General features: G+C 52.7%; 1 protein-coding gene across 5 annotated transcripts in view; it reads left to right on the top strand.

Annotated features, from left to right (window-relative positions):
- The window catches only part of ADGRD1 (adhesion G protein-coupled receptor D1), a 139,625-nt gene that overhangs the window by 29,267 nt on the left and 94,493 nt on the right, over window positions 1-15,865 (top strand). For all 5 annotated transcript variants that reach the window (XM_035724046.1, XM_035724047.1, XM_035724048.1 and 2 more), the window contains 2 exons: window positions 9,646-9,825; window positions 12,857-13,111. In XM_035724046.1, the coding sequence (XP_035579939.1) occupies window positions 9,646-9,825; window positions 12,857-13,111 (435 nt within the window). The remainder of the gene's footprint in view (window positions 1-9,645; window positions 9,826-12,856; window positions 13,112-15,865) is intronic.

The following is a 15,865-nucleotide window of genomic DNA, read 5'->3' as shown; positions in this document are numbered from 1 at the left end:
AGCTTTAAAAACGGGTGGACTATGAGAACAATGTCGGTAATGATGGGAGGAAAGGGGTGGTCAGGTGTGAAGGATTCGGGGACCTGAAATGTGGGGTCGTTCCCGATACATCCATCCCACCCTCCTCCACGTGTTTGTCTCTGTTTCTCTGGGATTTTTTTTTGGTGGTAATAGTGGGCTCAGGCATATAACCCATTACTTTTATGATAAAAACTAACATTAAAATGAAGAGAGACGTTCCCTGCTCCCTGTCCACCTGGTCAACTATTTTTATATTTCTTATTTCTAAATTCTCTTGTGGTCCCGATTCATGGTTTTGGCTGATTTTTTGGGAAAAAAAAAGAAAAGGACATTTTTAGGAGCAGAGTTGAAGTCTGAGCTTTTCAAAACGGAGTAAGCGGCTGAGCGGCTGAGCTGCCGCCCCGTGCGCACCCTTGGCCAGGCTGCCCATCGCCATTTCCTGCGCCCAGGGCCGCTCCTGCTGGACCTGATCTCCATCTGCTTTCCGCCTTCCTGCGTTTCTGTCAGCTCACGTGGGTCTTCCCTCTTGGCAAACGGTGCCTCCTGGGGAAGTTTCTCATGGGCACTGGGTGCAAGCTGGGGAAGCTTTTGAGGCTCTTTGGAGGGAAGAAGGCTATTTGGATGCCTGGCCATTCTTGGACGTGAAGCTAAGGAAACACACTCTGTGTTCCTGAAGGACGCGATGGCTCTCCTTCATTCCCCACAACCTGCGAGTGCACACGTGGGGAAACTCGGTACAGGGAGGGATCCTTCCTGGAATGTTCTAGCACCTGGTTTCACCCACATGTAGACCTTGAGGGCTCAGCTCAGGTGTTCCTTCCAGACAGGTGAGCCCCTCTGTCTGCGCTCCCGTGGCTCACTGCACGTTCCTCTCCAGCTCGTGCATGGCGGGTGATGGCCTGTTCGTCATCCGTCTTCCCTGCGCGGGGGCAGCTCTGTGAGGCCGGGGACTGCGTCTGTCTTGGTCACCGCTGTATTGGGGGGGATGAAAACCATCATCATAGATGCTTCCTATGTGTCACTGAGCAGATGCGTCTAGTCAGGCTTTCGGATGCTCCAATCCCTTCAGACGCTTCTCTGTCATGTTTGACGGGCCGCTCGCCGCTCCAAAAGCAGAGCTTCGTTCTGTCTTCATTCTCCTCCGACCTTTGGAAGTTGCCTCTGACCTTGGACCACTTCCACCTGGAGTGACTTCCACCCATTACGTCTGACGCCAGTCCAACTCTAAATCACGTCGGCTGCTCTCAGAGAAGGCGGTCTTGCTGTTGTACTCATCCGCTTAGCTCTGCTCCCCGGCCAGGGGCCCGTGTTTTCCGCTCCTGCACAGAACTTCCTCCTCTTGTAAACACCGGGACAGCCACCAAAGCCCCGTAGCAGCACCTGCAATTCCTTCCCAGCCTTGAGGTGACTTCTCCCCCTTTGCATGAGGTTACTAAATCCAAGAGGCTGCCAGCAAAATGCTCAGCTAGTTGCAGGATGGAGTTTCAGGAAAGAAATTTCCAGAGGCATCTGGCGGATGCAGGCCGGGCGTAGATCCAGCCGCCATCTTCCTGGGACGGTCTGGGGTTACGGGGGTGTCGGAGCATGTGGAGCGGATGGCCCTCTGGGGAGTATTCACCCGTACACTCACGTTACAGATGGGGAAACTGAGGCGCAGAGGCTCGCGAGACCTGCCAGAGCTGCACACTGATTTAGGGCAGTGAGTCTGAGTGTCCTTTATCAACCACGAGCAGCAGGGTCACTTGCAGAGATGGTTGAGAGTCGAAGTTCTCGGGCTCCAGTCCAGGACCTACTGACTCCAAATCTCCGTGGACGAGGCCCGGGAGCCCATGTTTTGTGGCGGGACCTCCAGGTGATTCTCATGGACCCTGTCCCTAAATTGGCCACAGGTGACCATCCCACAAATGTATTGTATTTGGTAGCAGTAGGTGGGTCCTCTTGGTGGTTTTTATATTTTAATGAGCTTTCTAAACTGTTTTTAGCCAAATATCCCAGCTCAGGAAATTTGCAGGAACAGCCTCCCACGGTGCTTTAAATTTTTTTAAATTAATATCCAACTCCTATATGAGACATTTCAGTTAAAAAAAAAAAAAAAAACTATACTTTTGACTTCTCTTGAAAAAAATTAGAAAATCCAGCAGTACTCCCACGCACCGGGTGGCAGGTGGTTGGTGTTGAGGGGTGCCCCAGGGATAGGTCGTACTGTCCTGACCTGGGTCCCCAGCACTCTCTGCTGCCTCCTGGGCTGGTTGGCACGTGCCACCACAGTGCGTGCTGTCACTCTCTGAAAGCGGCAGTGATTGGGAGCAGAAGCGACTCCCACCACACCAGGTGTGTCGAGAAGAAGTGAGAGAGCGCCTCTTGTTGGTGCGGCAGCAGAAGTGAGTATTTGACCTGGAAAAGGCTTGCTCTGCGTGTGCTGCATGTTGAAAGCATGCAGCCTGAGTGTCCTTTGTGAAGCCACCTGGATTTCCTGCTCATGGATGCGGTCCTCTGGGCCGGACGGGCTTTAGAGTTTACAGGCTCTGTCGTGCACAGTGGAGTCCGAGAGACACTGTCCCGACTGTGTCTCCGCTGTGTCTGTCACTGCATTTGCCCATTCTCCTACCATTTCAAGCTCAGATATGCCTGAGGAGGGAAATCCTCATCCATCACCCAGTGTCGGTGGTCCAGATTCTCCACCACTATGACCTTCGGCTCTTCTTCTCTCCATGTTTTGCTCCCCGTGCTGTCATCTCTCTCACTTGCTTTAGCTGTTACTTCTCGTCTTCTAATTACGGACCTGGAAAAAAAAATAGGATATAGTATTGAAGCTTCACTATCCTCCCGGCCTCTTGGTGCCGAGTCAAAGTCAGATGTTGTGAGGGAAGACACTACTCTGGGCCACGGAGTTGATACCTGTTCACTTCCCACCTTAGGAGGAAGACCTCTTGTGTTCATGGACAACCATACATAGCCATATTCTTTCCTCCTGAGTTGTTCCATGTTTCTGAGGATGAATAAGTAAGTCTTATGAGCCACTCTCTGTGCTTTTTGGCGAGTGGGTCTCCACAGTCTTGAGAATGGCCAACATAGATCGCTTGAAAATCGTACCAAGGAATTGTGCACAGACATGATTCTATTACCACAGTCCTGATGTGGGCAGAAAGGGGGCACGCAAGTGCCTTGAACTCAGCTTACCCGATGCAGACGATCGAGCCAGCGCTGCAGCAAGTTGGGAAGGTGTCTACACCAGAGAACCATCCAGGACAGAATCCCTTACTTTAACTGGTCTGGGTTGAATGATGCAATTATCTACATTTCCATTCGTGGTGGAATGTTTTTTAAGATCAGTGATTCTTAAGTTTTACTCACTTTTGAACCACTTTTATAATTTTTACCGATATGCGTGTACCACCTGAACTATTATCGTAGTTAGAGTTTTTCTTTAAATTTCACCCACTTGGATGTAATTGAAAAAGAAACCATGTCCCTCCCACGAATTGAAAACCCGTAATAATTCCCGTAAGTGGGCGACACGTGCGTTACTGACCTCTGCTTGGGGATCAGTGCCCACCGAGGGCTCCACATTTGAGCCGTGGCATTTCTTTGCTGAGTGGGGATTAGTGAGCGTGACTCCCAAGCGGATGGATTTTCTCCTCGCTGCTGTCAGAAGAGCAGACAACTGAGGAGGAGGCGGCCTCTTGTGCTGTGATTCGTGTCGTGTCAGGGCGTGTCTCCGTGCTAAAATCCTCTTGGAGCAGGTGTCCGGGAACCTAGGGTGTGGAATTACTCTTAAAAATACGGAGGTAGAAAATGTCATTTTCAGCAGCACTAAGCTGAAACGTGGGGACAGAGATTACATTTTAGTGTCTTAGGAGATCAGGGTTTGGGACCGGAGGTGGCAAGCTTGCTGGTCGACCATCCCCTGGTGTCTGGAGCGTTCCTTGGGGATCCAGAAAGCCCCCACTCGCCAGCCTCACTCTGCCCCCAGCCTGTACTCCATGGAAGCCCCTGGCAGGTGTTACCCTGTCGGAGCCTTGCACGCCCGGATCCTCTCCTGCCCAGTGGCCGCACTGTGGGAAAACCCACTGAGAACCCACTAGTTGGGAGGCCCCAAGACAGCCTCCATTCAGTGACAAATGAAGGAACCAGGGCCCCAGTTCTAGGAGGCCTCTCTTCCCCCAAAACCAGGAGAACGCGCAGCTTGCCAGCCTGGGATGCGCTGTCAAATGGAACAGTTCCCGTGTTCCCTTCACCCATTTTGCTGGTGTGATTAACGAGGGGCCTTGTGGGTCCCGCATCGTGTGTGGGCGCGGGGTGATCACAGGCATCCTCCAAGGGCGCAGAAGGGCAGAGTCCAAGAGAGACATGTGCAGGTGGCTTGAATGGGGAGCAAGGGACTTGAGCCAAGGGATGTAGGCGCCTCCAGAAGCGGAAAAGGGAAAGAACACGTTCTCCCCTGGGACTTCTTGAGGGAAGGAAGGCGGCCCTGCCAACACCTTGAGTGTAGCCCCGTGAGACTCTCGCCTCCAGAACTGGACGAGAGTCAGTGTGTGTCGTTAGGAGCCGGTCAGTTGGGTGGTAATTTGTTGCAGCGGCACTGGGGACCCGGGCCGGGGCACAGCCTCGGCCTTCCCTCCGCACCTCCTCACAGTCGGAGGCCCCCGCGCTCCGCTCCTCATTCTCTGCTTCTCTTTCCCCTCCCCCACCACGTGCTGCCAGAAACGCACATTAGTGGGGTTCCTTCAGTGCTCCACGGTCCCTCCCTTGTTGGAGAACGCCTCTTCATTCAGATCTCGGTTCCATCCAGGAAGCCGCTCCAGGTGTTCAGGTCGGATGGCCCCCGTGTCCCTTCTTGACACTGAATCCAGGGGTCACGGCAGAGACCCCCGTGTGACCGTGTTCCATGTCTGTCTGTCCCCAGCCCTGCTCGGCGGTGAGTACCAGCCGCCCAGGGACCCTGTGGGTCTGTGCACCTGTCTGTCTGCAGCCCCTTGCTCAGCCACCCATAAACATCTGCGGGATGAATGAAGGAAGGAAGCAGTGAAGGTACTGCTATGGACCGAACGTTTGTGTCCCTCTGCTTTCATGGGGTGAAGCTTCTCTGTAACAGGATGGCACTGGGGGTGGGCCCCAGGTGGGACCAACGCCTGCACGCACGCCAGGGGCCAGGTGAGGGCACAGCCAGGAAGAGGGGCCTCCCCAGGGACTCCAGCTTCCAGAACCGTTGACGCCCCCAGTCCGTGTGTTCTGTGGCAGCCCCGGGACGGGTCTTCTCCGAGACCTGAGCTTGGCGCTAAGGTGATGCTGGTGCTACTGGATTTGGATGCCCTCAGTTTCCCACTCCGGAACATTCCTGAGCCTGCCCTTCTGGCTCACTGTCGTGCAGACTTGCTCTCAGCAGGCTGCCAGGGCCTCCAGTGTATGGACAGACGGCTGTCCCTCGTGTTGTGGTCTCACTTGGGCGGCGGCCACCTCCGGCTGGACCCAAGTGCCTTTGTAAGCGGGAGAGAATGGAGGGTCTGCTTGTGCCCCCTCCCCTGCAGCGGCCGCTCTGGTATCCTCCCCGAACCCTCAACCCAATGTGCTAGTCAGGAAGGAAGGAAGGAGGGAGCCATGTGCACGTCCTTGTGGGGTCCCCCAGGTCAGTGTCAGTCGAGAGTCATCGTAAGCAATAGAAACTCAACTCAATTAGGCTTAAGCAAAAGGGGGAGTTTAGTGGCTCATGGAATGAATGGCTTCAGGCAAGACTGGGTTTGGTTAGCTATGGTGTGCAACGCAAAACACCAGCTGGTGTCACTTTTCCCAGTTCTGTGGGCTGGCTGGGCTCGGGGCCTCGAGCAGCTGCAGTCAGAGAGTGGCCAGGCCCGGGGTCGCCGAAGCCTCCCTCCCTCTCGCTCCGGCCCCTCTGGGCTCGCCTGTGTGGCCCGGACTTCCGTGTCGGCTCAGAGCAACAAGAGGCAGCAGAAGCTGCGAGACAGGGGTGGCAGCTGGGGCTGGGCCGGGGTCACTTCTGCTGTCCCCCCTGGGTCAAGTCAGGCCCAGGCCAGGTGGGGAACTTGGCCCTGAGGGTTGGTGGAGAGTGGCGGGGTCACGTGGCACGGAAGCAGATGGGATGGGAGGCATCGTGGCCCCTTTGAAACACTGTTTGCATCAGGCTGGTGCAGGTGCTCACACACCCCCGGCAGAAACATGCATCTGTCTGTGCTCAGACTCCTCTGGGGAAGGCACCCCAGGGGTGAGGGCAGGGTTGGTCCTGATTCTGGGCCCCGCGGCGGCAGCTCTGATGGAGCTGGCCCGGGCCGCGTGGTCGGCCGCACCCAGGCTGGAGGAAACAGGGGTAGGCGGGGGGGCTCGGCTCTCCCAGGGGACACAGTGGTGCTATTCCTGGGGGAGGGCACCTGGATGCCACGCTGGCCACGAGGCCTGCAGGTGGCTGTGATCTCTCCGCTTGCAGCTGCTTGGGTCCGCTTTGAACCACAGGTGTGCGGGACACGGCACTGGGCCCCGGGCTGGGGAGGGCTGCTCCTCTGGCTGGGAAGACCCCCGCCCCACCCCTGCCCGTTGCCCTCCCACCCTCCACAGAGACGCGGAGAGGACGGCGTGTCCGCCAGGCCCTCCTCGCCGGGCCCGGGGCTTTGCTGTGCACCCTTTTCTTTGCCGCAATTCCGAGGATCCCTGTAGTTTCCCTCAGCGAGCGCGCGCTCTCCAGAGCACACGCGGTCTCGGGGGGCAGTGGGACAGCGCCGTGGCCACCGTGCAGGTTCTGCAGCCACCCTGCCCGGTTCCAATCCTGCCTGCTGCCCGCTGCATGGCCTCTCTGTGCCTCAGTTTCCCCACCTGTAAAATGGGGACACCGATCACACCCGCTTCACAGGGTTGTTGGAAGGATCTTAGAACAGCCTTCCTTGCTCCTGGGAAGTTCCCGTCAAATGCTCGTGTGGTGCTTTTCTTTATCAAGTGTTTTTACATAGTAAGGACATGGAATTTCTGGACTGTTAAATGTATCACACGTAGTTTTTTCTTCCTGGTTGGCCGGTTGCCCTCTGATGTTGTTACGGTGCATTATTCACCTTGCAGAATTTTGTATTTCTGCGCTCGATTGCATCTGTCTCTCCTTGTGGCATCTAGATGATGTTTTCCTTTTCTTTTTCTGGGTCTTGTTGAGGAAGACCTCTCCTCATTTTATCTTTTTGGGTAGACTCGGATTTAATGCTCATCCGAAGAAAGAAGTGGGGAATCAACTTGTCAATCATCAGAGTTCCTTCTTTTCCTCCCGCTTGTTTCTTCCCTGTGCTGATGACCCGTGCCCTGCAGCCGTGCTCGTCGGGGACGCAGGCGTGACAGGCTCCCTGTGAGCTCCTAAGATTCTCGGAAGACGTGAATGGATGTTTAGAGATACAGCTGTTCCGCAGATAGGAGCGGTTATTGTGCAGGTTACACGGATGAAAACGAAATGCTCGCCCTACAGGCAGCATCGTCTGCCTCGCGTCCACCTCACCTAACGCCAAACCGACTGCCTTCTTTTTCTTTTTCTTCCTGGACAGAAAGACGTTTGGCCAAGAGGGATTGAGTAAAAGGAATTTCTAAATGCAGCAAAGTGTTTGGAAAAAATTAACTTCCATGAATCCTCTGGGAATTCATTTCATAACAAAAATTTCACAATGCATGTGTTTGCTTCCTGGTGAAACGGGTCATTTCTGAGAGCGGGGAGGTTCCGCAGGAGGCTCGGCGGGAGGGCGGCGGTTTGTGCTGGACTCTGGTCCTAGGCCACCAGGCGGGCGGGAGTGGCTGGGCCCTGAGCACAGGAGGGCCCTGGGACCACCGCGACCTCTGAGCAGCCTTCCATCCCCAGTCCCGTCCTTCGGGGCACTTGGGGGGCTCTTGGCTTTCCTCAGGAGCCCTAAGGACACACCCCTATGAGGTGGAGTTCTACTCTAGCTTCTCAGAGATTCAGAAAGTTCCAGGCCCCTGCCATTATTTTGAGGTTCCTCTTAGATTAAAAAAAAAATGGAGAGATTCCAAACCAGGACTATAAAATTATGCTTTTCTACATGCTTCTCATGAACCAAATTAGGGCTTGGAGCCCACAAAAGCATAATGTAGTCTGATCGTCACAAGACATTCGAACAATTTGTAACAAACGTGTCAGTCCATAAGGCGTTACCGTCAAGGTGGTCGATGACAGGATGCAAGTTCATATGTGATGGCAAATGTCTGCTGATTCAGTGACTCAGGCTGGGTCCGTAATCTCATGTGAAGATAAGGCCCAAAGTCTAAGTGTGGTGCCAGGTGTATAAAGAAGGCCCGGGGCAAATGGCCCTCCACCCCTGCCCTCCCACCCCGAGTCACGGGCCTGTTTTGATCAACTCTGGGCACTGTCCTCTCCCCGCCGGGCCAGACTGGGAGGGGTGGGGCGGCCAGATGGTTGCCAGCTCCGACACGAAGTCCACGCGGGTCGCCAGCTCGGCACTTACCCGTGTATGTGCACGCTGTCTGTCTCTGTCTCTCACGTGGGCGCGCGCACACGCGCACACACATGCGTGCACAGAGTTTACTCATGAGCAGGGAAAGGGTAAATCTCACTGGAGTCAGCCCCACAGGTAGAGGCGGTCCGCGCTCTGGAAGGCAGTGGTGGGCAGCCTAACATGCAGCTGAGCCTCCGGCCAGCTCCGGCCCCCACGTCCCCTCCCCGAGGAGCCCGGCGCCCAGGCCTGCAAGGGGGCTGCAGGACGGGGTCTTCCCCGCCAAGAGCTGGACCTGCTCTCCGCTGAGACGCAGCACGCACGGAGCCGGCTCGGAAGCATCTGAGCAAAGGCCCCTCAGTCCACGTGGTGCAGTACGGGGTGTCTTGGAGTCTAGCTGCAGGGCCCCCTGGGCCCCCCTCTGTGCCTCTGTTGGAAATTACTATCCTAAACGTCCAGACCCTTAAAAGTGGGCTTCCCCTTTGGGAATTCCCCACTAGGAACTTAGCCTAAAGGATAGAATATGACTTTTGCCAGAAGATTTAGCTTCCACTTTTGTCTGGGGAGTAAGAAGTAGAACGAAACCGTGCCGTCCCAATTTAGAATATAGTGCCATGCAGACACACCATGAGTATTTATGGCCATCGGAGGAAGTTCAAGATGCAGGAAGTGTTTTTAAGATGTGGTTTATAAGCCAGTATGCAGGAGCTGGTTCCCTTCTTCGTAAAACAGGCTGGCAGGGAAGGTTTTAGGAGGAGTTACCATAAAGACGCTTCTGGACGAAAAGCAGGAGTAAGAACAGGATGGTGTAGGTCATTGGTATTTGCGGGCTCCGGGGCCGCAAGGGTTGAGCTTGGGTGGGGGCTTGATGCCGGTCCGGAGACCTCAGGCAAACTGGCCTCAGGGTCTTCATTTAATGGGGATGATAACCTGGTTTTCCTGATGTTGAAGGAGGTAATTCGCCCAGAACTCTTGGGAAAGGGTCCAGTACTCTGAGCTTTTGATAAATATGGCCTATTGTTATTGCCTGTGTTTTCTGAATTGAACATGAGTTGTCTCTAGAATGAGAAAAAAATGGCTTTTCACGTGAAAAGTAAGGAGTGGAGAGAACCACCTGCTTCTGTGGGGGTCCCTTCTGCTGTCCGTCAGTCTTCACCCTGTCGCCTTCCTTCCTCAGGGGTCACGTTTTCCTTCTTCTGGAAGACACGAGGCGAGCAGTCCAGACCGACCCCTTTTGCTTACGGGGGGCAGGTCATTTCCGACGGCTTCAGAGTCTGCTCCAGCGGCGGCAAGGGCTCGGTGGAGCTCTACACGCGGGAGAACGCCATGACCTGGGAGGCCACCTTCAGTCCGCCAGGTAAGGGCCCGGCCGGGCCTCTGCGCTCTGGGCTTCCTGGGGAGCCCTGCCGGAGAGGGCCTGCACTTCCTCCACCCCCGCTGAGAGCCTGCCTCAGGTAGCCTGACACGTGGCCTCGGCTTCCGTGTCCTAGAGGGAAGGCGCCAATGGGACGTGCCCTGCACACGGTCTGGGGCATGAAATTCAGTAGTGCGCGCCAGGTGCTTGGCATGGTGGCCACTGTTTCTACTTCTCCCTCCCTCCCCTCCCCTGCCCTCCCCTCCCCCCTCCTCTCCTCCCCCTCATTGTCCCCCTCCTCTCCCCGGCTGCCTCTTACTTCTTCTCCTGCCCCGCCTCCTTCCCATGCCCCGCCCCCCAGTGGTATAGACTTGGCAATATTGAGAATAGGATGTGAACATTTTCTGGAACAGAGGCTGAAGACCAGGGGAGGAAGGGTGGTCTGGAGGAGAGGACTTGAGGCTGTGGGGAGGGGTGCTCTGGGACAAGTGGGGGGCAACATTGGACTGTGTAGATGTTGGAGAGTTTGCAGGTAGGTGTTGTAGGGCCTGCATGGCTCTGGAGATTCCTGCTTTCTCTGCGGCGTGAGATCAGGTCATGCACTGGGCACGAGTCAGAGGCCCGGGGCAGGAAGCTGGGGGAGCAGAGGGTCCGAAGCGGAAACTGGACAAGGGAGAGAAGAGTTGGGCTGATGCTGAGCGGGGAGCCCAGTCCAGGCCGGGGACTAGGAGGGAAGCACGGAGGGGGAAGGGGGCAGAATGAAGTCCTCCAGTAGGAGAAGATATTTTTGAGATATTTAAGGACAATTCATTTTCTGACCCATCTAAAGACGAGGCTGTGTGTCTCAGTTGTTAAAAGACACAGACGACTCTAGAGCCAAACAGGCTGGGTCAAACCCTTCCCTGTACCATGCTGCCTGTGTGAGCTGGGAGCCTTACTCACACCAAGCCTGAATACCCACCTCGCCTCTGCAAGAGGTCTGGGAGAATCTTGCCTATTTGCTTTCTCTGATCCCAGGCCAGGAAGAATCTCTTCCTCCCTCCCCCCATACAGAACTGCCTGTACCTTGTTCATGGTGCTTTTCATGTTCTACCCAAGGTCAGGTTCTTCTGTAAGAGTCTTATCTCTGTGCTCCTCGGGGGCTGACACTCTATGGGGCACCTAGTAGGTTTCTTCTATTTTCTATTCTATTCTTCTTTACCTCATATTTTAAGGTAAAGTCCTACTGAACTCTCTTTTTCCACCCAGGGAAATGGGGAGAATTGTAAACATTTCTGCCTGGCAATACATTCTTTGTTCACTGAAGAAATCTGTTATTCTTGCTTTAAGTGCAAAGACAATAATACTTTGGACCCATTTAGGACCCAAGTGCTTTCCAAAGACTCAAAATTAGAAAAGCTGCACAATCCTGAGCAAGAAAGGTCCTGGGTAATTTCTGGGTGATTGGTTGATTTATAGAACTTTATCTTTTTAAAAAATTATTTTATTTTTCATCATGGTAAGTGTAGTCTTTAATCCCTATCACCTATTTCACCCAGCTCTCAACCCCTTCCCCTCTGGTAACCACTAATTTGTTCTTCTTGGTTTGTCTTTTTGTTTTGTTTCATAAATTCCACATGAGTGAGATCATATGGTAGTTGTCTTTCTCTGACTTATTTCACTTAGCATTATATTCTCTAGCTCCATCCATGTCATTGCAAGGGGCAAGATTTCATTTTTTATGGCTGAGTAATATTCCATTGTATATATACCACATCTTCTTTATGGATTCATCAGTCCATGGACACTTGGGCTGCTTCTCTAATTAAGCTATTGTACATAATGCTGCTATAAACAGGGGTGCTGTATCCCTTTGAATTCATATCTTTGTGTTCTTTGGGTAAATACCTAGTAGTGCAATTGCTAGATCGTAGGGTAGCTCTATTTTTAACTTTTTGTGGAACCTCCATACCGTTCTCCAGAGTGGCTGCACCAGTTTGCATTCCCACCAACAGTGTAGGAGGGTTCTCTTTTCTACACATCCACGCCAACATCTGTTATTTCCTGACTTATTAATTTTAACCATTCTGACCAGTGTGAGGTGGTTTTGATTTGCATTTCACCGATGATGGGTGATGTTGAGCATCTTCTCATGTGTCTGTTGGCCATCTGGATGTCTTCTTTGGAGAAATGTCTGTTCATATCTTCTGCCCATTTTTTTAAATTGGGTTGTTTTGGGTGTTGAGTGTATCAGTTCTTTACATACTTTGGATACTAACCCTTTATCTGATATGTCATTTGCGAATATCTTCTCCCATTCCATAGACTGCCTTTGGTTTTGTTGAATGTTTCCTTTGTTGTGCAGAAGCTTTTATTTTGGTGGTGTCCCAGGAGCTAATTGCTGGGTGATTTAAGATGATGCCTGGCTCAAGGTGATACATGTCCTTTCAAGGGCTGCCCTGTTCCTTCCAGAAACAAGCCCATGAGATGTCTTAATACAACACTTGCAAAACAAAGTGAGGCCCTTTGTGGGGCAAGCTGCCGTCAGTCTGACGAACATTCTGCTTATTGGTGACTCTGGTTCTCATGCCAGAGAGAATGAGCCAGGAGGGTGGCCCTACCATCGTACCACCATGTTGGTTAATATCACACATACTATGTCAGAGCAGAGATGGATACCAACTACTGTGGGCTGAATCAGGCCCTCAGATAAGTTTTATTATCAGATAGGTTTTATTGACCTGCACTGTGATGGCCTAGGCAGGACTAAAAAAAATTTTTTTTGAACAACTTAATGGCCATTAGCTATTATTTCATTTTAATTTAAAATAACAAAGGGTCTCTTTGGACTGCTTCTGGAATTTTGGGGATGAGGTAATTTCTTCCCTGTGCTTCAAAGGACTGAGAAAGGGGAGTCTACATTATGATCCATATGAGGACTCATCAAGGTTAACAGTGACTAATCCTCTCAGGAGGGATGTACTTAACAACTGGGAGACACATGCATGGGGAGCTCTTCCCACATCAGCAGAATAGTGATCTTTGCTCTTTTTAGGTCCCTACTGGACTCATGTCCTGTTTACATGGAAATCCAAGGAAGGCTTGAAAGTCTACGTCAATGGGACCTTGAGCACCTCTGACCCAAGTGGCAAAGTGTCTCACGCCTACGGGGAGCCCAGCGTCAACCTCGTGATAGGGTCTGAGCGGGACCAGACCAAGCATTATGAGGATGGAGCTTTTGATGAGTTCATCATCTGGGAACGGGCCCTGACCCCGGACGAGATCTCGATGTACTTCACAGCCGCCATTGGTTAGTGGGCATGTGGGGGAGGGCTCGGGCCAGCTCTGCCCATCTCTGGAAGGGCAAGTCTCCTTCTATCTGCCTCCCTTACTAGCACTTCTCACTCCGCAGTCTCCTGAGGTGGCTGTGCTAATGAACCGCCTAAATACGGCCATTTCTCTAGAACATCTGTTCCCTAAGATGCAGGAACTGGCAACTTAGAGGGGAGACACTGGGATGAGTATCCTGCTGGTCATCAGGGGGTTTCGAGGTGCACATGATGATTACAGACAACTCTGGGAGCAGATATTCCAGGTCCATTAATGCATTTGATCAACAAATGTTCACCGGGTGCCTCCTGCAAGCCAGACTCTGATGGGGCCTCAGGGAGCCTCAAGGATGCCCCCTTCTTGCGCAGTACAGAGTGGTTGTTCAGAGACAGGGCCTGAGGGACAGGTAGCCTGGGTTCAAATCTTCACTCAGCCACGATGAACCATGGGACTTGGGAAGTCACTCTCGTTGAGGTAAAATTCATGTAACATAAATTCAACCGTTTTAAGGTATATAGTCTAGTGGTACTTACTCTGTACACCATATTGTGCAGCCAACCTCTCTGGTTTTAAAACAGTCTCATCACCCTGGAAGGAAATCCAGCACCCACTAGCTATGGCTCCCTGTGTCCCCCTCCCAGCCCGTGGCCACCACTGATCCACTTTCTGTCTCTACAGAGTTTCTTCTGGGTCTTCCATGTACATGGACTCCTGCAATATGTGACTTTTTGTGTCTTACTCTTTCCAAATCACAGCATTCCCCTTTGTAAATGGATGGAAATAGTACCACCCATGCCCCGCGGGGCTGGGGCTTCGCAGACAGAGTGTGATGGGTGTGAGGCATTAGCACAGTGCCTGCATGTGGCAGCTTTTTGCAACATTTTCACTGCTTTTAAGATTAATGCTTACTTTCCCTTCGGTCCGTTTTCATTCTGCCAAGTGAACACACTGATTCTTTAACATAAAATCATCTGCCAAAAAACGACAGTCACTCATAAACATCCGTTGGCTGGCCACTGCACTGACACCACACCAGCAGGGGCAGGTCAGGACCAGGTGAAAGCCTGCCTCCCCTCAGGTTCTGACAGTGAACCCCTCAGCTGTTAGGACCCTGTCATTACGTGACAGAAAACACAACTAAAGTGACTTATGCCAAGAAGGGAATTAAACAATCTCACGCAATGGAAACAACAGAAAATCTGCTTCAAGACCAGTTTGCTCTAGGTGCTCACATGTGTCACTAGGAATTTCTGTTTGACTCAGCTTCCTTCTTGTGGTGCCGACATGGCTGCCATTCCTTCCAGGGTCCCCTTCCCATCCTCAGCAGAAGGCAAGGGGCTTCTCTTTTCTGTCATCTCCTCCATCTGGCCAGACTGATCCATGTGTTTCCCAGGAGCTAAGTCCTCTGGCTCGGGGTGCAGAATATGCTGATGGCCTTCAGCCTGGGTTCTAGTCCACCTCTGACACGGCGGTGGGGTCAGCCGCATCTAAGCCTCGGAGGAGAGGGGACTCCCCAGCGATGACTGGGGCTGCTGGTCTTGGGAGCAGGCATGGCCGCGGTGCGTGCAGGAAGTCTCTGTCCGTGGCAGCCTTTGAGACTTCCATTTTTCACTGAGAAAGTGGAATTCATTCCTTTCATACAAGTGACCATAAGGACAAAATATAGGTCCTGTACAATAAAAAAAAATGTATCAATCTCTTGCATTTTATAGCCTAAGATTCAGAGATTTGTCACTCCGAGACCAAGATGTCATCTGTATTTGTTACTGAAAGCCTCAAACAAATCCTGCCTTCCTGCTACTTTACCATTTTATTAACACTGGAAAGAGGGGTCACTGTTTCTCTCTCTTGCAGCTGTGCCCACAAGCCCTTGTCCCCCAGGACATCCCAGGGTTCGGGGACGGGGAGCATCAGCCCCACACACAGCACAGCGTTTCAGGTCACCTCACCCTCTGTGCCCTGTGAAGGTGGTGTCTGATTTTTGGGGGGATTCAGGAGAGGTGTTGCCTTAACACTTATGTGTCCGAGGGAGCACATGCATGCATCTTTGCTGAACCAGAACTAGACCCATCAGACCCCGTATTACTTGGGGACTTGGTTCTGAAGACAGGTCATGTGACATAAAGCACGTATAGAGGAAATGACTGGAAGTCCCCTGCACTGCCCCATGTGAGTCGGTCCATCAGAGCCAGGTTTAAGGCAGCTGTGTGCAGACAGACATCTGGGCTGAGGTCCAGCCTGCTCTTAGCCCAGGTCAAGGCCCTGCTGGGGCTGGTCCATAGGAGGCAGAACCTGTTCTTTGCATAAAGCCCAGTCTGCACACAAAGCATGTGCCCAAAGCAGATATTTCTATGCGTGACCTGTCCAGAAGCGGGGGGGGGGGGGGGGGGGGCCCTTCTAATCCATTAGCCAGAGCAGGCCACGTGTGGTAGCCTTTTCTAATTCATACAAAGGCAGAGCGTTGATCATTGATCACCTGGTCAGCTTTGCCCCCAGCGCTACAGTGGATGGCCACCCCCCAATAGGGGACCAGAGGAAGTAGAAGGCTGCATTCAGAGTCTGGTTTTCCAAGTATGTATCTTTGAACACTGGAAACACACCCACACAACCAGATGCCCACAAAGTAAGAGCCCTTTGGGACCTGAGACTGACAGAGGACACGAAAGAGTCTCCTTTCTTCTCTCAGCCTCACAGGGTCATCAATGGCGAGGGTGGGCAGGACTGCTGGTCTGAT

This window comes from Zalophus californianus, chromosome 14 (genome assembly GCF_009762305.2).
Source record: "Zalophus californianus isolate mZalCal1 chromosome 14, mZalCal1.pri.v2, whole genome shotgun sequence".
Classification (NCBI taxonomy): domain Eukaryota; kingdom Metazoa; phylum Chordata; class Mammalia; order Carnivora; family Otariidae; genus Zalophus; species Zalophus californianus.
This window is presented reverse-complemented; position numbering and strand designations above follow the sequence as displayed.